Source organism: Protopterus annectens, chromosome 2.part1, assembly GCF_019279795.1.
Source record: "Protopterus annectens isolate FY-2018-M chromosome 2.part1, PAN1.0, whole genome shotgun sequence".
In the NCBI taxonomy this organism is placed as follows: Eukaryota; Metazoa; Chordata; order Ceratodontiformes; family Protopteridae; genus Protopterus; species Protopterus annectens.
Window position 1 is genome coordinate 554,702,705 of NC_056729.1, and position 23,763 is coordinate 554,726,467.

General features: G+C 42.3%; 1 protein-coding gene across 1 annotated transcript in view; it reads right to left on the reverse strand.

Annotated features, from left to right (window-relative positions):
• Positions 1-23,763, reverse strand: part of ST3GAL5 (ST3 beta-galactoside alpha-2,3-sialyltransferase 5) — a 1,145,576-nt gene that overhangs the window by 760,019 nt on the left and 361,794 nt on the right. The window contains exon 2 of the mRNA XM_044062329.1: positions 13,259-13,383. Within this exon, the coding sequence (XP_043918264.1) occupies positions 13,259-13,359 (101 nt within the window). The 5' untranslated portion in view covers positions 13,360-13,383. The remainder of the gene's footprint in view (positions 1-13,258; positions 13,384-23,763) is intronic.

The window sequence follows — 23,763 nt, forward strand, 5'->3', positions numbered from 1 at the left end:
AATTAAGTGACAATAACTGACTATGTCAAATGTAGAAATTGTTTACATGAGTGTTTTAGCAACAGAAGCTTACAGAAAAAAAACTTCACAGAACAAAGGATAGAAGCAATGTATAGTGTAAAAAAAACTTGAAAAGACACAAAATCACTGGAAAACTAAAAAAAACTGCTCCAAACCAAGACCAAAAGACACGGACACCACAGGTTAGCGCTTTCATTCACTTTAATATGTTGTGAACTTCATCAGAAAAACACCAATGTATAGTGTACTTACTTTAATAGGTGGGTAAGTGGATGTCAAATTACTACTACTGAAATATTGGGAGACCTTAGGATAAGAAAAGAAGTACTCCACTCTTTTGACTGCAGATATGAAAACCCAGCTGACAGACTAGGAACGTAACACTGCTGAGGAAACAGGCAGAATGAGGGACATCTATCTACTCAGCAGGGCACAACTGCACATGAAACGTTTCCTAGCACTACACATGGGTATAGTGGAACACATGAACGGCAGCACCACAGGCAGCCAGAAAACAAAAATCAGTGCTGAAGCTTCTACCTTCTGAAATTATTGAAATTTCTAGTTCAGATATAGAGTAGAAGCAAAAACTACATCTCTTGCAGCCATTTCACAAACAGTGACTACCTACAGAAGGTAGTAAAAGCAGTTGATGCAGCAATAATGCAACAGAGACAGCACAATTTAATATCTCACACCCATTAAACTAAAAAAACACTACAAGATGAATCAGACATACAAGAGTTAATAAGCATAAAATAAAAAAACTGCAACTATAACTTGTCTATAGTAGCTACCTACTGTGACAAATCCTGTGTTTTGTGTGCATGTAATCTCCGGGTTTTCCAATTTCCTTTCACCTTTAAAAAACACACTATTTGAATTTACTACACTACATTACTTATTTATGTTGTACTTTACCCCTATATCTTTGTAATCTGTAACTTGAAAAGACTCTATGGACCAGACCACTTACCTGGTTAAAGTCTAAACAAACAAAATGGTCCAGAAGGAATGATATACACTAAAACTGGTGTGTCTCGGGGGCAAAAAGTACAGTTGTGTACACTTACCATAAATGTAGACGTTCGAGTGTATTCACTGTTGCAGTCATCACATTTGGGTTATCTGCCTGCATGTAGCCCTCAGCTGGCCTGAATATCTGAGTCTTGGATTCCTGCGTCGGATGCGGTCTCTTCTTCCATGATGTCAGGTTGTCAGGGGTATAAAACAAGCAGCCGATGCCATTACATCAGTTTTTCTTGCCCCAGATGTCAGGTGCCCCACAATGGGAAGCAATATGTTATGGTACACCTCCATTCAAAAGCAAATACACAAGAAAACTTAAATACACTAAACAAGAAGGAAAGGTAGAGCCAAGAGAAGTCAGGGGGCTGGAGGGAGGGTAACCAGGACTGCAACAGTGAATACACTCGAACATCTACATTTATGTTAAGTGTACACAACTGTACTATGTTCTTTGTGTTTCACTGTTGTAGTCATCACATTTGTCTGATTCCCAAAGTTAAGGAAGGGAGGAGGAAGTTAGCATTAGGGCCAGCTATTAAGCCCTGCAAGACTGCAGTGGCAAAACCAGCTCTGGATTTAGATAAAATAGGCATGTGGTAATGCTTGGTGAAGGTATGTACAGAGCCTCAGGTAGCAGCTTCTAGGATGTCCCTGGTAGGGACTCCTCTGAGAAAGGCTGCAGAGGTAAATGCAGCCCTGGTGGAATGTGATCTTATCAGCTGTGGGGTAGGTTTTCCATGGTGCTTATAGCAGAAATAATGCAATGGGCTATCCATTTGGAAATGGTTTGCTTTGAAATGGCTTTCCCCTCTGCCCCTGTAGTAAAGCCAGCTAGCAGCTGTTCAGATTTCCTGAGATGCTTAGTCCTGTCTAAATAAAATCTAAGTTGTCTGTGCATGTCCAAAGAGTGCACTATTCATTCTCCTTTGTTTTGTGGATTAGGAAAGAAAGTGGGTAAGTGAATGGACTGATTTAGGGTCACACTCGACACCACCTTGGGCATAAAGGAAGGATTGGTCTTGAGGGAAACCCTGTCTGCATGGAAGATAATGAAGGATTCCACTGCCATGAGGGCCCGTAATTCAGACACTCTTCTTGCTGAAGTGATGGCTAGAAGAAATGCTGTTTTCCAAGAAAGGAATTTCAACTCTGCTGTTGCAGCTGGCTCAAATGGAGGGAGAATGAGCTTTTCTAATACATAGTTAAGGTCCCAGCTGGAGTAGGGGCTCTCCTGTGGGAGGGTCTTAAATGTTTGGCCCCTCTACGGAATTGTTTTAGCAGAGGGTGAGAGAAGAGGGGTGGCTCAGTATTATAATGAGCTGAAATGGCAGAGGCATGAATTTTAATTGACGAGAAGGATAGGCCCTTGTGGAGCATTTCTGTTGAGTACTGTAGAATATGAGGTAAGCTGGGCACCGTTGTGCCCATCCCCTGAGTCTGGCTCTAGGAACAGTATCTTTTCCACTTTTCAGTACAGGATTTTCTAGCACTAGGCTTCCTTGCCTCCAGAATGATGTCCAGCACCTGCTTACTGAGGGATGCTATTGGAGAGCTCAAGGAATTAGCCAGGCTGCAAGGTTCATGGTTTGAAACTGAGGATGCAGAATCTGGCCCACCTGCTGGGACAGCAGGGAAGGGGTCTGAGGCAGGTACTGTGGTTCTAGCAGTGTCATACTGCGCAGGAGAGGGTACCAGTGCTGGCTTGACCAGTCCGGTGCAATCAGTATTGTCCTTGGCTTGTCCTGTTTGATCTTTAGCAGAGCCTTCGAGAGGAGAGGCAGAGGGGGAAAGGCATAAACCGAGAGACTTTCCCTGGTAAAGGACAGGGCATCCACTTTCCAAGCTTGACTGTGGGGAGTCCTTGTGCAGAATTTGTCCAATTGGTAGTTCTGAGGGGAGGCAAACAGGTTTACCCCTGGAGCCCCCAATTTGTTCCTCAAGAGGTTGAATATTTTTGGTTCCAGTTTCCATTTGTGTGGGTCCATGAGATTTCTGCTTAAGTCATCTGCCAGAGAATTTAGCTTGCCTGGCAGGACTTGAGCTTGTAGGTGCACTTGGTAGCTCAAGGCTGTGTTCCACAGAACCATGACTAGTCTGCAGAGAGTGTACGAGTGGGTTCCCCCCTGCTTGTTTATGTACCACATAACTGTGGTGTCGTCTGTCTTTACCAATAGTTGTCCTGGAAGAATGCGGTCCTTGAAGGCTGTCAGGGAATTCTGTACAGCTAACATTTCTTTTTGGTTGATATGCAGGTGCATCTGTCTCGGGTTCCATTTGCCCTGAATGCACTGTCCTGCTAAGTGAGCCCCCCATGCATAGTCTGACGCATCTGTTGTCAGGGTTTGGGAAGCAGGGGATAGAGTGAAAGGGAGCCCCTTGTTGTGGTAGCAGACCTCTGCCCACCAAGGGAACTCTGTCTTTATACAAGGAATGATAAGAATCATTGATTCCAGATCCTGAGAATGTTGACACCATAGGCTTTTTAGATACCACTGTAGTTTCCTCATATGCAGTCTTGCATATGGAATTAGTAGGATGTAAGAGGCCAGGAACCCCAGGGCTTGCAGAATTTTCCTTGCAGATAGCTGGGGTTTTGTGGCCAATAGTTTGAAGTAGGTTGTCAAATGAACTTGTTTCTCCGGAGTGAGGAAAGCCATCTGGGAAGTTGTGTTCAAGCTTGCTCCCAGGAATACAATCTGTTGGCAGGGTACTAGGTGAGATTTATTTTCATTTATGGTGTACCCCAGGGAGGTTAGAAGTTTCCTTACAAATGCCAGATGTTGTAATAGCAAGTCCTGGCTTTCTGCCTGAATCAGACAGTCGTCTAAGTATGGGTACATGTGAAGCCAACAAGTATAAGACCAGCAAAAACAAACAAAGTAGGCAAGCCAAAACTCCAAATAAAAGCAAAGTAAACGTATTTTTAATGATAAGAACGTTTTCGCTCCTGGCCAAAACCAAGAGCTTCCTCAGACAATACAAAGATAGCGCCATTTCCTTTTAAATACAACATATGCATGATGTCATATCCTGCACTATCATAAGTTGAGCGTTTTTTTTTTTTTTTTTTTTTTAAAAAACAGGAATTTTAAAAAATTTTTATTAAAACAAGTTGTTAAAGGATTTAAAATAAATAATGTAGTGAAAGCTTACATTACATATTTACCCCACATAGTACCCATACTAAATAAAAAACATAAACACTGCCAAATACTAGAACATGCTTAAGAATTTAAGACAAGTTGATTTCTTTGTAAGTGGTTTCAAGAAATTCTTTCTGAAAAACCCATCACCAAGCAAACTAATGGGCAAGCTATAAACCCAAGAAACTAGGTTGTGATAATCCAGGATGGTTTATTCTTTGGGGAAATTTCCTCAGATTAGTTTATGTATATATAAAATATCATATAATTTTTGAAGTTTCTTTTACCTGAAAAACAATGTCAATTTCTAAGGTAACTTTTGTATTTCAAAATGATGGAGATGTTACACAAGTCATTTAAGCCGGGTGGTGAAAAGGCATTTAACAGTAACTGCCATTCTAATTCTTTTAGTTCAAGAAGAAGTGGCTGGGGACCCCCCCTAACCCCAACCTTCACACCATCGATTCCCATAAAGGAAAAGCTGTGCCCTATATTATCTAGTACATGTTTAGATAGGGCGTTGTCCGTTTTCTTGTTTTTTATGGCATAATTATGCTGGTATACACGGTCACGCAATCTGCGGTCCGTTTTTCCAACATAAAATGCTGGACAACAATTACAGAGCGCGATATAGATGATCGACTTAGAATCACAAATGAACTTCTGTCTAATGAAGAATTTTTCACCCCTAATCGTGAACGAGTTCCCTGTTTTTAGAAGCCTACACCAATTGCAGAACCCACACACAAATGTGCCAGTCTGTCTAGAAAGCCCCAGGAGTGATTTTCATTTTGTAAAAGTTCTTTTAAATTCTTCCCTCTTTTAAATATAAAACCGGGAAAGGCACCCAAGATTTCAAAAAGGTGGGTGTTATTTGTAATGAACTCCCAGTTTTTCTTAACAATACCACACATGCTAGAAATGTTTTTGTTGTATGTAAGAATAAACCTATTTTTAAAATCAACAACTGGGGGTGCGGGATTCTTGTCTATGTTAATGTGTTCATTCGAATTGGGGTTTCCAACATCCTCACCTAAGTCAATCAATATTTCAGTAGAGTTTTGGTAGTTCCTCTGAACAGTGCCCTGTAAGAGTGGTTGGTAGAACCCTGTGTTTCTTTTGAAAGAGACCTCATCTATAAGGTTGTCCAAAAAGTCGACAGGGTAACCTCTATTTTGAAACATGTTTCTAAGAGTACTACACTCCTCTTGAAGTCGTGAGAGTACTACACATCGTGTTGCTCTCACTAATTGGCCTTTGAAGATGGACTTCTTCTGGTTCAAGGGTGGTTACTGGAAAAATGAAGGAAGGCATTGCAATAAGTGTTCTTCCTAAAGATCTTAGAACAAAAACAGTTGTTTTGGACATCCTTAATTAGTTTCATCTAAATACTCCACTTCGCTCATTGAGAAGTGGTGGGTGAATATTAGAAAAGTACATGACCCATTCATGTAATTCACTAAATCAGTGGCTGTATCAGGTTCCCATCGAGGAAGGACAAATGCATCATCTAAGAACCTAGTGTAAAATGATGCATTTGTCGCTTAAGCTCACTCACTGTTAGTGATTATGAATGGTCATGCTAACGTTCACCACTTTCAATGAGGTGGTGGAGAAGATGTGCTCGTGGGATGTCCAGGTTTTTTTGTTCTAAGATCTTGAAGAACGCTGTGCATGCCTCGTTTCAGCTGAAGATCCATCAAGGCCAGTGAGGAGCAGCTGCGTCGTGCTCTGGCCGGAGATGGCAGAATGTTCAAAATGTTGCTGTGGCTGAATGGTCTTTCAAACGGGGGTTCTGCCAACCTCTTACAGGGCTGTTCGGGGAACTGAACTCTGCTGAGATTGACAGGTGGGGAAGCAGTGAACGGGACAGAATCGCGGTGATTTAAAAATAGGTTTGTTCTGCAACAACATTTCATCAGCGTGTGAAAACTGGGAGTTCATGCCTAACGCCGCTGAATCTTCCGATTTTAAGAGGGAAGATTAAGAACTTTAAAAATCTGAGGCGCTGAACACAGTGAGTTCTGCGTGGGCAAAACAGGGACTGGATTCGCGATGGTGAATTCATTGAACAGAGTCGTTGTTACAGATCGTCTGCTCTGTTGTCGTTGAAACGGACCGCAGATGACGTGACGCGCATCTGCCATAAAAACTGAAAGCGGACAATATCTAAACGTCGATGGGGCACAGCTTTATGAGATGGGTGTTGAGGGGTCTAACTGGGCAAAAGGAATGGCGGTTACTGTTAATGCTGCCACCGACTGTGTCTCCATCATTTGACAAAGTTACCTTAGAAATTGACATTTGTTTTCAGGTAAAACTTCAAAAATTATATGATATTTTATATATGCATAAACTAATCTGAGGAAATTTCCCCGAATAAACCATCCTGGATTATCACAACCTAGTTTCTTGGGTTTATAAGCCCGTTTGCTTGGTGATGGTTTTCAGAAAGAATCTTGAAACCACTTACAAAATCAACTGTCTTAAATTCTTAAGCATGTTCTAGTATTTGGCAGTGTTTATGTTTTTATTTAGTATGGGTACTATGTGGGGTAAATATGTAATGTGTGGCTTTTCCGTTATTTTAAAATCCTTTAACAACTTGTTTTAATAAAAATTTTTAAAATTCCTGTTTTCTTCAACGTGATAGTGCGGGATGTGACATATGCTTGTATTAAAAGGAAATGGCGCTATCTTTGTATTGTCTGAGGAAGCTCTTGGTTTTGGCCAGGAGCGAAAACGTTCTTATCATTAAAAATACGTTTACTTTGCTTTTATTTGAAGTATGGGTACATCTGAATATTTCTCTGCCTGCAAAATGTAATGGCTGGAGCTAGACACTTTGTGAATAACCTGGGCGCAGTAGATAAGCCAAACGGAAGTGCAGAGAACTGATAGTGCATGGAGCCTGCCCTGAAACGTAGGTATTTCCTGAAAGACTCCCTTAATGAAATGTGCAGGTAAGCTTCCTTTAAGTCTAAGGCTGCCAACCAGGCATCTTTGCCTAGCATAGGAAGAAGCTGTTGAAGTGTTAGCATTTTGAATTTTGTGATTACCAGAAAGGTGTTTAGAATAGAGAGGTCCAGCATAAGACGCCAGGAGCTGTCTTTTCTGGGTACCAGGAAAAGTTTTGAATAAAAACCTTGCCCCCTTTGTTCTGCTGGGGACAGACTGAATAGCCCTGATACTTAGAAGAGAGAGAACCTGCTGTTGGGTCTCCGCCCACTGATTTGGGGGTAGGTCTAGCCAACCGTTTGGGGTTGGTAGGGAGTGGAAGTTGAATCTGTATCCTTGGGAAACTATATTCAAAACCCATTTGTCCCGGGTAATAAGTTCCCAGTTTTTTGCATGCAGGGCGAGTTTTCCTCCTAAGGGAGCAGGCAGTTGAGCAGGACCTGGGAGGGTTAAGGTTAAGTCATTGTGCTATTTTTCCGTAAGGGGGGTGGTTTACTGCTCCCTGCTTTGGAAGTGGGAGCCCCCCACTGCTTAGACCTGTGCGCAGTCTGAGACTGTAACCTAGGTGGTCTGCTGTTCCTGGGTTTGGACTGAGAGGGCCTGGAAGAGACTGAAAAGGGACAATTCTTTGAAAGCCAATGTCTACTAAATCTGGGAGGCTGTATTTGTAGGACATCTTTAACAGTTTGCATAGATTTTGCTTTTTCCTCCATCCTTTTGAGGACTACTACTGCTTTGTTGCCAAACAGGTGGTCTTGGTTTAAGGGAGCATCCGGTAATTTAGCTTTAACATGATCTGGCAAGTTTTGCTCCCTAAGCCAAGCATGCCTTCTAAGTACAGACCCAGTGATAGCAGCCCTGCAAGATGCTTCTAAAGAGTCAAAATCACACTGCAAAGCATGCTTACCAACTTGTTCTGCAGAATGCATTAAATCATGTAATTCTTTGTGTTCAGCACAGTCAGGAATCAACATAATTTTCTGTTTAAGTAGTCCCATAATATGCTGCTGGTACTTCAACATATGAAACTGGCAATTTAAAGCCCTAATGGCCAAAGTAGCAGAGGTGTACACCTTCTTACCCCGTTTGTCTAAGGCTCTAGAATCTCTATCCGAAGGGGTAGGAATTTTGGCATCAGTAGCCTTAATGCTTTTTGGTCCTAGGGAAATGGTGTCTGGATCCACAGTAGGATTCTTGAAGAGAAACTTGTGAGAGTTAGGTTCTCTGTAATAACTGTCGGGTTTTCTGGGAGCTAGAGGTAAAGTGTCTGGGGAAAGGCTAGATTCCAAGAAAGCATCATCTACAATGGACAGAACAGGAGGGATTGCTAAAGGCCTGTGTTGAGGAAGGAGTAAGAATTCCCTAAGCCTCTTTTTGGAGTCAGAGTAATCCTGGCTTTCCCAGTGGAAATGCTCCCTACGAGTGTGCAAGGTTTCACCAAAAGAAAAATCTTCTGGAGGGGATGCAGAGAGAATGGAATCCTCTGCATCAGAATCCTCATAAGTAGATAAGGGCAAATCCTGGTAATCAGAAGGAACAAAAATATCAGACTCCTGAGCAGAAGAATCAGAAGGAAAATCATTTCTAGGTCTCTTAGAGGGGGAAGGCTGGCTTCCCCTAATTAAGGTAGTAAGGTTTTCAGCCATTCTAAGCATTTGTTTTTTAGGCATATGGGCCTGAGCATGCAGTTTGGACATCAGTTTTCTAGGCGTGGTGCGAGTTTTTGGCCTGGATGAAGAAGATGGCGTTGGTTTAAAATGCAAGTCAGTAGACCTGAATACACCCTCAGAAGCCGGTACCTACAGAGCGACTCCGGACCCATCCAAGGTAGAGACATCCGCAGGTTCCACAGTTGAAGAAGCATCTCGCGGCATACCGGACTTCGAATGGGTCTCAGTAGAGGCCTGCGAATCTGAAGTAGTGGGTATCAGGGGCTGCGAAACCACCTCAATGAGTACCGGTGGACTGGCAATTAGTTTTAATGGAAGCATCATTGGCAGTTTTGGACCTGTGCTGTCTGTCTCTGTCTATCTTTACATTTTTTCAGAAGATCGGTAGTCGGATGGCTTAACAAAGCCATCTAAGAGTACTGATATCGAGTACCAAAATAATTTGCTGCAAAGATAGCCCAACGACGAATAGTTTGGGGGTTGAACAAGGCACAAAACCGACAGCGAGGGACGTCGTGGTCTGGGCCTAAGCAGAGAATGCAGTACGACTGAAAATCTTTATGAGGTATTTGCTTTCCACAGGTAAGACAATTGTTAAGTTTTACTGACATCAGTTGGAGCAAGAAAAAAAGATTCCCAACGGGGTACTTATCTTTTTTTTTTTTGAAGACTTCGGTTTTGAAACTCGAAAATGAAAATTTCAGATGTCGGCCGACCGGCACTTACGAACTGCTTCGAGCACCGCACAGCAAGAAAAACTTTCATCATTATTAGTAAAAAATACGAGCACTCATAAAATTATCCAAGACCAACTTTGAGATAAAAATTGCCATAGATTCAAAAGACAATCATAAGGCCTTCTTCAGCTATGTTAGAAACCTGGGTGGAAACTCCCAGATATGCTCAGAATTAGTCCAAAATGATACAAAAATCACTGAACCCACAGACATTGCCAACATACTGGCAGACAGGTTCAGTGCAAACTTCACCCCCCTCTCCCCCCCAAAAGGAGAGAACTATCCCAGCGGAGTGCAGCCTCCCAGACATTTCCAATGCGCAGGTGAAAGCTGCTCTCTCTAAAGCTAAAAACACAGCATCAATGGGACCGGATGGTGTCCCCGGCTGTGTGCTACACAAACTCAATGAGGAACTAAACCCGCACATAAGGCAGCTGTTTAATCTTAGCCTTACCACAGGATACGTGCCCAAGGAGTGGCGTACGGCAACTGTGGTCCCACTCCACAAAGGCGGTGCCTCTACGGACCCTGGTTATTACCGCCCCATAAGATTAACAAGCCTGGTCTGCAAAGCTATGGAGAGGATCATAATGGAGCTCATAAACAAAGACATAGGGGACTTGCAGACATTGGACCCGACCCAGTTTAGCTTTGTCAAGGGCAGATCATGCCTTTTGAACTTGGTCGACTTCTTCGAAACAGTCACCAAGGCCATTGATGAGGGAAAGGCAGTCCATACAGCCTACCTTTACCTTGCAAAAGCTTTCGACACAATACCCCACTCGGGTATTATAGAGAAACTTTCCAGCTTAAATGTAAACCCATATGTCACAAGATGGGTTCCAAACTGGCTAAAGGACAGAACCCACAGGGTTAGAGTAGCTGGCGCCATGTCAGACTCCAAGCCGGTCACAAGTGGTGTCCCACAGGGCTCAGTCCTTGGCCCCCTGTTGTTCGGCATCTACTTCTCAGAAGTACAGGCTAACATAGGAGGACTATGGCTGACAAAGTTTGCAGATGACTGCAAACTGGGAGCCATAGTGGAAAGTACATCGGACACAGATATCCTTCAGAGGGTCTCACGGAAACTGATAGCTGGTGCCAGAGCCATGGCCTGAAGTTAAATGCCAAAAAATGTATAGTCATACCCTTCGGGAAAAACAAGGTAACCCCAAGCTACCATATAGGTGGCAATCCACTAAGCACAGAAGAGGATATCAGGGACCTGGGGACCCAGTTTGACAGTGGCCTTTCTTTTGACACTCACATTGCTAAAGTGGTTAGAAAAACCTTCTACATTGCCCACCTGATCATGAAGGGATTCACATCCAGATCAAGTGAGGTCATTGTTCCCCTGTACTCTTCACTTATCAGACCAATGACAGAGTACAATGCCCCATTCGGGATGTATCTCACCCGACACCTGCAGCAATTGGCGAGACCCCAAAAGTTCCTCACCAAAAGGATAAAGGGACTCCAAAATCTGTCATATGCTGCCAGACTGAAGAAACTCCAGCTCTATTCAGTCGCATATCGTCTGCTCAGAGGTGACCTGTGCCTGACATACAAGGCCATGTCCAACCCGGAATTAATGGACATGCTCCACCTCAAAAAATCCAAATCTACCAGATCCACTACAGCAAGCGACTTAAACCTTAGCACGGATATAAATAGGACATGCTGGAGGGATAGATTTGTCACCCAGAGACTCCCTATGTTGTGGAATAAAATCCCGGTCCATGTGAGGCAGAGCACCTCGCTGGCTCTGTTCAAGAGAAATCTTGACCAGTGGATGGGAGATCGTAGGTTTACCCCGGGAATCATCTCTGTGTCACTGCTGGACAGAGGCACAACAAACTAATGGGCACAGTATTTTTTAACATAAGGGGTGGTGTAAGCCACAAAAACTCTGGGCTAGGCTTATAAATGCCTTAGGGCAGATAGCCTAGTATAAACCTATGAACCTATGTAATGGCGTCGGCTACATGTTTTATACCCCTGACGACCTGATGTCATGGATGAAGAGACAGCATCTGACGCAGGAATCCAATACACTGGTATTCAGGCCGGCTGAGGGTTACCTGCAGGCAGATAACCCAAATGTGATGACTGCAACAGTGAAACACGAAGAACATCTAAGGTACTCATCTACCACCCTGTCACTATAGAAGAAAAATTAATAGAAATTAATAGAAATATATGATCCTTTTCACTGCTTTCCTTCCTGAGGAATGTCCTGAGCATGAAGCCTAGTGTTCAGTGTTGCCCTCCCACAGCCTACAGATATGGAGAGTGCTGTACCTGCAATGACAAGAGACTAATAACCAAACCAGAACTGCGACAAGTATCAATGAATGGGAAACAGAACAGATGTGATACACGCAGAAATAAGAAGAAAAAAAAAATTTCATCCTGAGATACTGTGGTAAGCAATACAAGTTCAAGGCAAGACGCAGTTTTATCTGATCAGGTGATATTCCTAATACTAGTGCAGTACAAGCCTCCCTCAGGTAACAGCACAGTACTAGGAATGAGTCATGCAGTACTGCATGATGTTCAATCTTATTACTAGTGCAGTACAAGTCTCCCTCATGTAGCAGCACAGTACTAGGAATGAGTCATGCAGTACTGCATGATGTTTATTCTTATTACTAGTGCAGTACAAGTCTCCCTCAGGTAACAGCACAGTACTAGGAATGAGTCATGCAATACTGCATGATGTTCATTCTTATTACTAATCCAGCACAAGCCTCCCTCATGTAGCAGCACAGTACTAGGAATGAGTCATGCAGTACTGCATGATGTTCATTCTTACTACTAAGGCTGTAGAAGCCTTCCTCAGGATAGCAGCATGGGACTAGGAATGGTTTATGCAATTCTGCATGATGTTCATTCTTATTACTAGTGCAGTACAAGTCTCCCTCATGTAGCAGCACAGTACTAGGAATGAGTCGTGCAGTACTGCATGATGTTTATTCTTATTACTAGTGCAGTACAAGTCTCCCTCAGGTAACAGCACAGTACTAGGAATGAGTCAATTACTAGTGCAGTACAAGTCTCCCTCAGGTAACAGCACAGTACTAGGAATGAGTCATGCAATTCTGCATGATGTTCATTCTTATTACTAGAGCAGTACAAGTCTCCCTCAGGTAACAGCACAGTACTAGGAATGAGTCACGCAGTGCTGCATGATGTTCATCTCATTTAAGGGATACTAGAACAGGGATGGAAAAGAACAAGTTTGTTTTTTTGCACATGGCTTTGGATATCTGTATTAGCTTTAATTCTATGATGTCAGACAAGTTCCTGCTATACCTCTAGGCTCCAGGAGGACACAATCAGCATAAGGCACCATCCTCAAGACATTCCTCAGGAAGGAAGCCAGTGAAAAGTATGCGCAAAGCTGTCCTTTCCTGAGGGGGATAACTAAACTAAAATGAAGAAATTATGAATAAGCAAAAGACAGTACATTTTAGGAAGCATGTTATGCCCCACATGCCTTGTATCCCTAAATCAATTCACCGTATTTAGTGGTGATGCACATTCCACCAAAATGCCAATTTCTAAACCCAATGAAAATGTAATGGTAGTGTCATCCTTGTTAACACATCTGTACACTGCAGTAATGAACAGGTGAATTACTCTCAGTAAACATTCAAAATCTCAGCCAACAAATTACAAAAATGCAGCACTGTCTTACTTTAGAATATATTTTATGGTGAAGCAGGTTATTGGCATCCTTTCACTTAACATTTGGCCTTTTCCCACCATTGGACAAGTGACCTTCCCCATCAGGTTCATCTAAGAAATGTTCTAATAGCATGTCTGAAAAACAAATAAATAAACTTTAGCAAGAAAATTAAAGTGCTTCACTTAATCATTTATGTAAAGTAACAAACTACAGACAACAGCAGTGACAAATACAAAACTCTCAGTTCTCTGATAAATACTTCGCTCTGGAAAACTGATAATATGTGCTAAAAAATTAATATAAACAGCATAATGTAGAGGGAAGCACAAGTTACATGCCCATCACAATGACATACCTGGATTGGCAGTTCCATCTTAATCATCTTAAGGCCTAATTCTGGTAGGACTTGGTCCTGGCATCTAATTTTTTACCAGACTACCTGGCCCCTCCCTTTTTACCTATAATACTGTGCATCTACGGACCCTTCTCCAGCTGTGTGTATGTTCATGCTAAGGCAGAGCAAGAAATGGAAACAAACAACATAACTGACGTCTGTCATGACAGAAAACCGTGGTCCCTCCAGGACGAGACAGAGAAATGGAGGGAAACTATGGTGACAAAAATGGAACTGTCAATTCAGTTCATCATTACACAAGTAAGTAACTTTTGTATCCGAGATTGGGCTTTCCACCTTCATCACCTTCAGGACAGAGACCTAGGCCTATCCCCACAAGTGTGACTTTTCTAGGAACCAAAAACCTAGCTATAAACTACAGATGTAAAGGAGCATCTCACTCAAAGATAAAATTATTTTAACACACCTATAACAGACAGTAAAACAGTGTCCAAAGAAGCAATGTTGAGACTGGTGGGAAACAGTAAAGCCCCAGACAAGGCATTGTTAAGAGGACAGCTGTCCTGGACACAAGCCATCAGGAAGAATGATCAGCAATGTAGAAGAGTGTGAAGATCTGTCCCTGCAGATCAGCTGCATGATCACTTTTGTTGGACAAAAGTATCCAGAGACACTTAGGCAGCCGAAATATCACATGAAAGTGATTTAAGTGAATTGTTAGTAGCATGGGGTATATTAGGGAACTGGTTTAAGGATCTAGAACAGCTCTTTACTGAAGTTTTTATGAAAGTTATTACATAAAAATATGAGCTTTACCTGGAGATTTTTTTTTCAGTCTGCAACTGTTTTGGACTTTTTTTCCACCTCTTGTTGTGGAGCAGTGAAAACTGGGGGATTGCACAAGGTGACAACTGAATTAGCTACAGTAATGGGAAAGAATCAGAGATAAAGAATTAATTGTGAAAGAAGAAAACAGACCATATACCATCTTCAAGTGAGGCTACAAGGCATACGTCTGTAGATCATGCTTAGCTGAAGGGGTGAAGTATAGCCAACATAAAGTCTTCCACAATAAAAACGAACAATGTTTCAGTTGCACCTCTGGCAATAAACCAGTAAACTAGAATAGGTAGGAACTAACAAGACCTCAGGCAATATTAACAAATCAACCAAACTGGCAGGAACCAGGCCAGTGTGGATGCCAAGAACCAAGTCTCTTACGAGGAGAAAGAAATGACAATAGTAGACAGAAAGTGAGAATGTGGAAATCTCAACAATTAATAATAAAATTACTAAGCCATAACTGCCGACAATAATACTGCAGCATAACCTAAAACTCAATCCTGATTAAAGAATTGGCAATCTGTACATCACCACTCTGACTGGAGAAGGAACATTCACAAGGGTTGCTTAGTAAAGGACCATAAATAAACAGGTCTACAGGTTACCCTGAAAGAATGTACAGGATGGAAAATACAGTGAAATCTAATATATAATTTTGTCATCAACAAGTGCCAAGTAGAAATACATACAAGGACCATAAAGTGGTGGCTCTTATATGAATAATGAAGAGGTGCGTACATATCTACCTGCACCTGAGTATAGTGAGAAAAGGCACAAGGATACTATGTCCCAGGAAGTAATAACATTGGAATACCAGTGGCAAAGCAGGAAAAAAGGAATGGTACAGATAAGGAGGAAAACAGCCAGAGCACCTGAAACGGTGACCTGTCAGGTGCAGTATTCAGTGTCAAACTGCATATATAAAAGGGAAGGGTAGAAAGTTCCTGACTTAAGACTTTGATACTACCGGATATTCTAAAGGCAAAATTCCAACTAGCTTTAAAAATCCAGCTTGAAAACGAGTGGCTAAAAAAAGGGAACAATTTAAAAGAAACAGTAAAGGATGTTAAACCATCAGACTCGCGCAACAGGACAAGTGGCCCAAAAGCAGGGAATTATGGCAGCAAGGGAGCTAAACCACTTATTTATGATGGTAGGGTCAATGCAAAGAAAGTATACTGCCACAGATTTAAAATGTGCCAAAGTAGAAATGTATACTGTAGTTGATAAATGTGTGCATTGGGATTTGCCTTAAGCTGTCAAATGTTTTATATTCCAAAATGTTTTGCCAGTAAAGAAACGCTTGAACGCTCTGAAGTTCCAGTTTACAGGCTGCTGAAGGTTGCAGCTGTCAAAGGGAAACAGTTGCTGAGTGACAGATAAGTGGATTTTTGCTATACTGTCAAAACTTTCTGATTTGCTACAAGTTTCAGTATTAGGGTTAACAGTGTGTGTGTGAAAATGTTTGTAGCTTAGGGGAGGGAATAGTTTTAGTGCATATTTAAGTGGTACTTGATTAGGTTAAGAATAAGGACTAGGTATTAGGTTAAGAATAAGGGCTAGGTATGGGGAGATACTTAGTGCTGTGGGTGTGTGTTTTTGTTTGCAGTATGTGCCCAGGAGGTCTTGTATAGTGGTAAGTGTTATGGAAAGGGTTTTTGTAAGACAGGGAGCAGGGTTAGGGTTAGGATAAGGGTTTGGGTTAAAGTGCATTACTAAGGTGGTGCAAGGGGGTGAAAAGCTAATCTATACATATCAACATCAAATCTTAATCACTGCCAAGACAGGTTAAAATCTCATGTCCAAATTATGTGAAACCTGGATCACATACAGCATGTATGTAAGTAATGTCTTCAAGTCACATATACATACACAACACTTATGGAAAGAGTAAAAGCTGCACAGTTGTGTCCACACTTACCATCAATGTAGATGTCCATGTGTCTTCACTGTTGAAACAATGTTTTGGGAATTTCTGCCATGAAAGCTGCCCTGACCTAGCAGATGCACACCCCTCTAAGGTCAGGACAGCAAGGTATAAGGGCTGTCAGCTGGCACCATTTTCTCAGGTTTTTCTTGCCCACACAGGACTTGAACCCTATTCTCCAAGCCTTAGTTCAGGGACACAATACGCCTATAATGTCCCCAGCAGGGTTAAGGTAAGACAGACCTGAAAGTAGGACCTAAATGACAGGGACAGAAGGAAGCCCACTCCAATCCAAAGTTATGAAGAGAGGAAGGTGGGAGGGGAAAAGATACTGAAACAGAGAAAACAGTCTATCGTACATTACGGTAAGTAGGAAGCAACTGTATTTTGCTCATGTTTCACTGCTGCAGGAAAAACAGTTTGTGAAATTCTCAAAGCTATAGAAAGGGTAGCTGGAGAGCAGGCATCAGGCAGAAGATAAGAGCCCCTTGTAGGACTGCAGAAGAAAAAGCCAACTCTGGCTATAGAGGTAGAGACAAAGTTGTAGTGTTTAGAAAAGATGTGGACTGAGAACCAAGTGGCTGCTTCCAGAATATCTTGGGTGGAAGCCCCCAGATAAAGGCAGCACTGGTAGACGTGGCCCTTGTGGAATGAGTTCTAATATGCTCAGGCACTACTTTGCCATGATACTTGTAGCAGAAGGGAATACAGTTAGAGATCCACTTACCGATTGTTTACCTACTGGTTTACCAAATTTGTTAGGAGCAAAGACCACAATGAGCTGATTAGACTTTCTGAAATATTTTGTCTTATTCAAGTAAAATCTGAGCTGTCTGTGCAGATCCAGGTAGAGCAATGTTTTCTCTCCTTTGTTCTCAGGGTTTGGAAAAAAAGGCAGGAAGTTGGATTGCTTGATTTATGGAGAGTTCTGTGACCACCTTGGGCATAAAGATGGGGTTAGATCTCAGTGAAATTCTGAAATCCGAAGAAAGGAAGTTCACACATTTTTGCATGTAATTCAGAGATTGTCTTAGCGAAGACAGCGACTACAAGCAATGCTGTTTTCTAAGATAAGAATTTAATTTTCAAGTGGCAGACTCAAGTTGAGATTCTCCTATAAGAAACGGAGTTCCTGGGAGTGTGCAGGGGTCCTTATGGGTAGCCTAAAGTGGATAAAGCTTTTCAGGAACTGCTTCATTGTTGGGAAAACAAAGGATGTTACATTGGCAGGCAAGCAAAGACAGCTGAGACATGCATTTTAATAGGAGAGTAAAAAAAGAACCTAGGTTCAGACACTACCAAAGTTTGCTGGCTCTATACCACAAATCATTTCTATTTAGAGATTTATGATTTTCTGGTACTGGGTCTTCTGGCCTCTTTCAAGGCAAGTAGGACGTCCTTGTCCAACAAATATCCCTAAGGGATAAGGATCATATCATCCAGGCTACCAGCTTCAGTGCATCCAGGTTGGGATGGATGGTAGTTCGTCTGTTCTGGGTCAAGAGGTCAACCAACTGTGGAAGCAGCTATGACTCTTGTTGCTCACATTGTGCAACAGAGGGAACCAATGCTGCTTCGGCCAAAAGGGTACAAGTAAGATTACCCTTGTCACTTCCTCCCTGATCCTTACAAGTAATCTGGGGATGAGAGGTGAGGGAGGGCAGGCATACACAAAAAGACCTGTATATGGGAGTGAGAAGGCATCCATCTTCCAGGCCCTGTTGTCTTGGGCCCTTGACCAGTACTTTTTATCTGCCTGTTTTTTTTAGAGGCAAAAAGGTCCGCTTCTGGCACACCTCATTTTCCTGTGCTTTTCTTAAAAAAAAAAAAAGTGCCTTTTCAGCATCCTTCTGTGGGGTGCTGAGATACATCTGTTCAGATTTGCAAGGTTCCTGGTTTGTCCTGGAAAACAGTGGGCCATTCGGTGCAACTCACTCTCTTGTGCCACCTTCCAGAGTTGGATTACTAAGCAACAGAGAGTTGGATTACTAAGCAACAGAGGTGGCAGGAGCATGTTCCTCCTTGTTTGCTTATGTGCCATATAACTGGGGTATTGTCTGTCTGTACCAAGAGGGTAGCTGGTTTCTACTTTTGCCTGAAAGCCATCATGCCTCTATACACTGCCATAATTTATTTTATTCTTCTGTTGCTTTAAAGGAAACACTATTCCCACCTGCCTTGCACCTGAAGACTGCCTGTGTAGGTGACCCAAGCTAGATCTGAGGTGTCTGTCATCATCATATGGCACCCTAATGGGTATTAAAAAGGAACTCCGTTTGAAAGGCACACTATTATCCACCACAACAGCTCAATTTGTAGGCAGGAGAGAAGCTTTATCTTGAAGTTTAAGGTCTGTCTGTGCTGACCCCACACATTCTTCAGTAAACATTGGATCTTCCTCATGTGGAGTTTTACTAAGGGGACCGTAAGGATGCAGGAAGCCATGTAACCCAAAGCTCTGAGGATTTCGTCTGCAACTACCTCCTGCTGGGATAGCATTCTGAAATACTGTGTTAGAAAAAAAAATATTTTCCTGGGGAAGAAAGGTCCTTTGTTTTTCCAAGTCCAGCAAGGCTCCTAAAACATCAGCTTGTTTGTGGAAGGAAGGTTTGATTTCTTTATAGGTTCACAGGTAAGTACTAGGCTAGCTGCCCTTGCAGGCCATTTTAAGCCTAGCCGATTTCCCTTTTCGTGCTCAAAATAACTTGTCCCATTTTGTTATAGATTGGTCTTATACATCCCACTGTCAATAATTATATGTTGTCCCTAATAAGAATAACTGGGATCATACTATAAATAATTTGAGGGGACTCATGCATGGGATAAAACATTTAGGAGTGTAGGAGTGGCTTTTGCCCATTAGTAGTACAGGATGAAGTCCTGGGGTACATTTTCTGTTCCCTATCTATAGATCTAAGTTGAGCTTGAAATGGGCAGTGGACAGGGATGAACTTTGTTTTTATGTGGATGGAGAGTCTGTTCCACAGCAGCAGTATTGTCTGCGAAACATACCTGTCCCTCCAAACCACTCTGCTGATGTAGCAGAAGAAGTTTAGATCCCTAGAGTGAGTATTTCTGATTCCATTTGACTTGCTGATGTTCAATAAATCCATTTGAACTGGGTCTGAGGATACCTTGTATGCCAGACACAGGTCATTTCTTAGCAGTCTGTAGGATACTGAGTACAATGACAGGGCTTTGAGTCAGTCCATGCAGGACATGTTGTTTAGGTCTTGTATCCTTTTATTAAGGTATCTCTGTGGGCATTCCACTTGTTGCATGTGTACAGGCAGATACATGCCAAACAGAGCATTACATTCAATGACTGGCCTAATAAAGGCTGAGTAAGGTGAACGATAACATCTGTAGATCTAGGCACAATCCCTTTGTTATAGGTTGAGCAATATAGAATTACTTTCTTAAAACAACAGATACATGTTAATCAAAAGTTATGTCACCACTGTCCGCATAAATTCCCAAATCCATAACAACTTGGTCAAGTCAACTCTTACAGGAATACTGTCACTGTGGTAGCTCCCTGGGGTAGACGACTTCCCAAAGGATACAATAATGCATTTTTTGGCATTTAGTTTCATTTCACGACTTTTATTCAGTTCCAGACCATGACTTTGACAACAGTTACTTATTTGCAACAAACCTTCCTGCAGGATGCATAAGTCAATTGAATTTACATTCAAGGAGTATTCCAGGTTTGAAAGGCAGCTCATTGTCAGAGAAGAGAGAATTTCAACTCCTTCACAGAATATACTTGTATCAGGTAATCATCCACACAAAGGTACATTTGCATGGACCTGATACTATAAAAAGCAACTACTGGAGCAAGACATGTTGTGAAACTCTGGCGGCATTAGACAAGTCAAAGGGTAATGCATAGAAGTGGAAATGATTTCCACCTGAAGTGGTGAGAACTGTTGTTTTCTCTTAAACACAGACATCACTAAGAAACTGTTTAACCTTGATAGGTCTAGAATCAGTCTCCAGTTTCCTTCTTTTAAGTAAAAACTGCAAGAAAGACCCAGCCAAGCTAAAGTCGTCACTGTGTGCAACCTTAAATCTTTCGTAGCAAAAGGCCCATGGGATGTGTGCAAATAACTCCTTAAGGACATACCACCATTTCAATTATATGGCTTTTAAATGTCCATGACTTTTTACTTTTTCTTTTTTTTTTAAGTCTTTATGTGCACATTCAGGGGAAATAAAGTCAAGGCCCACTAGCCTTAAACATTCATGTTTTGCCCGTTTTTGGCCTTTGCCTCGGTATTAGGAAGAGTTTCGAGTAGTATCCTAGTTCTTGTTGAGGGACTGGTTCTAAAAAGCCTTGTTTCTAGAAGAAACTTTACTTGGGTCTGAGCCTCCCTGAGCTGCCCTTTTGGTATTGAAGAGATACCTACAAGTCTTGGAAGGGAAGCAAAATGTAACCTGTACCCTCTACATATGATATGAAGGATTATGTGATGTTTTGCCACTTGTTATGAAAAGGGAAAGCCTACTTTCAAAAGTTGTCTTGGAGGGAAGGGAGAGGGTTGGGGTGAGACTTAAGGGTGGGGGGAGGTGCTTTGCTGAGTCACAGCTGCTCCATGCTGGGCCCCTGGGAGTGGTATCTGCTACACTAAGGTCTTTGATCAGCTTGCTGCCTTCTTTGCAGTCTCTCTCTCCTGGCCCCTTTCCTTGGCTTAGGCTGCTTGGAAGGAAAGGACCAATTTTTTTTTAGTTTAATTCTTACTAAACCTTGGGGGCTGATCCTGCAGAAAATCCTTGACACTTTGTAAAGACTCTGTCTCATCCTCCAGTTTCTTAAATACAACTTAAATCTTGGGTCCAAACAGAAATTCCTTGTACAGAACAGCATCCAGGACTTCTAATTTAACATGATCAGGAAGAGACCACACTTAACCAAGCATGTCTCCTGATAACAGACCCAGATACAGCTGCCCTGATTGATGCTTCCAAAGCATCAAAGCTGTAGTGTAAAGAATGTTTTACAACCTGAGAGCAAGTGTTATATTAGAGTTAGAGTTCTGGCAATTCTTTCTGGGAAGCTCTGTCTTCCATCCCTTCCCTTTTCTGCCTCATCTGGTCCAGGACAGATTCCTGATATCTGACCATACGTAACTGGAAATTTAAAGATCTCATAGCCAGAGTTGCTAAAGTATACACTTTCTTGTCAAATCTGTCCAGGGTCCTAAACTGTCATTAAAGAAAGGGTACACAGAGGTGCTGCCTTTGGCTCCATTGGGTCCCAAGGAAACCAGGATCAGGATCCATCACAAGGTTCTTAAAGTTCTTATGAGAATCCAGGACCCTGTAAAACTGGTTGGGTGTCCTGGGGCAGAAGGCTGGGAGTCAGTTGCAGAGAAGTTTTTTGGTTGACATCATCTACAGCCTGTAGAAAGTACAGCTGTGTACCTACCATAAATGTAGATGTTCAAGTGTATTCACTGTTGCAGTCATTACACTTGGGTTATCCTGCTGGCAGGCTACCCGCAGTCAGCCTGAATTCCAAAGTCCTGGTCCAGCGTCGGTTGCTGTCGCCTCTTTCCTGACGTCAGTGCGCCAGGGGTATAAAAGATGCAGCTGATGCCATTTTCTTCAGTTTTTCTTGCCCCAGATGTCAGGTGCCCCCAAAAGGGAAGGCTAAAAATTATGCCAATAAAAAAGCAAATGCACTAACATAAACATTACCTTCATCTACAAGCAAATACACCACATAGGTTGTATAGAATAGAGAAGTACAGATTAGTCCCAGCAATGAAAGGGGGATGGTGGGAGGGTAACCTGGACTGCAACAGTTAATACACTTGAACATCTACATTTAAGGCAGTCGTCCAAGCAGGGATATATCTGTATTCCTCTTTGTCTGCAAAAAGCAATTACTGGTGCCAGGCATTTTGTGAAGACCCTGGGCGTAGTAGATAAGCCAAAGGGCAGTGCAGAGAATTGGTAGTGCATTGATCCAGCTATGAATGTGAGGTATCTTCTGCAAGACTGTCTGATTGGGACATGCAGGTATGCCTCTTTTAGGTCCAAAGTTACAAGCCAAGCCTTCTTGCCCAGCATGGGCAGAAGTTGTTGCAGAGTCAACATTTTGAATTTTGGAACATCCAGAAAAGTGTTCAGAATAGACAGGTCCAGTATTGGTCTCCAGGCTTTGTCCTTTCTGGGCACCAGGAAAAGTAGTGAGTAAAATCCTTGTCCCTGCTCCTGTAGTTGAACTCGCTGAATGGCCCCCATGTCCATGAGGGATGAAACTTGTTTTTGTGCCTCTGCCCATTGATTGTGTGGCAGGTCTGGCATGCCTCTTGCCTTTGGCAGGGTGTGGAAATGGAACCTGTATCCCTGAGACACTATATTCAAGACCCATTTGTCCTGGGTGATCATGTGCCAATTTTGTGAAAAAAGTTCTAGTTTTCCCCCTAAGGGAGCTTCCAAAAGGTAAGTGCTTGGTACTGGTAGAGGAAAGTCACTGGGACTGTTTCCTATAGGGTTGAGATTGGTCTTCTCCGCTTTTGGAGGTAGAAGCACCCCATTGTTTAGGCCTGTATGAGCCTTGGGGCTGGGATCTGCCTCTAGGGCATCTGTATCTGCCTCTTTGTGGCCTGTCTGACACTAGAAAGGACCAATTTTTTGAAGGCCAGTTCCTACTAAATCTGGGAGGCTGTACCTGTAAGAAATCCTTAACTGTTTCCATAGATTTCGCTTTATCTTCCATTTTCTTCAACATCTCTTCTGCTTTAACACCAAACAAAGTATCATGCTGTAATGGAGCATCTAATAATTTTGCTTTAACATGATCAGGCAGATTCTGTTCATTTAGCCAAGCATGCCTCCTAATCACAGAACCTGTTACAGCGGGCCCTGCAAGAGGCCTCCAAAGAATCAAAACCACATTGCAAAGTATGTTTTCCCACTTATTCAGCTGCATGCAATAAATCCTGCATTTCCTTGTTTTCTGTACCTTCAGAGTTAGACAACATTTTCTGTTTTAATTGTGACATTAAGTATTGCTGATATTTAAGCATATGAAATTGACAATTTAAGGCCCTTAAAGCCAAAGTAGCAGAAGTGTAAACTTTTTCCCCCCATCTCTCCAATGCTCTTGAATCTCTATCAGAAGGGACAGGGTTTTTAGCAGTGGAAGCTTTGACACCCTTAGGACCCTGAGATATGGTTTCTAGGTCAGCAGCAGGGTTTTTATATAGAAATTTATGGGAATCTGGGACCCTGTAGTATCTGTCCGGCAAGGGGTATAGAGTCTGGTGACAGGCCTGACTCCGAAAAAACATCATCTACAATGTCCAGAACAGGGGGAATAGCAAGGGGTCTGTGCTGAGGAAGTAAAAGAAAATCTCGGTGCCTTTTCTTAGATTC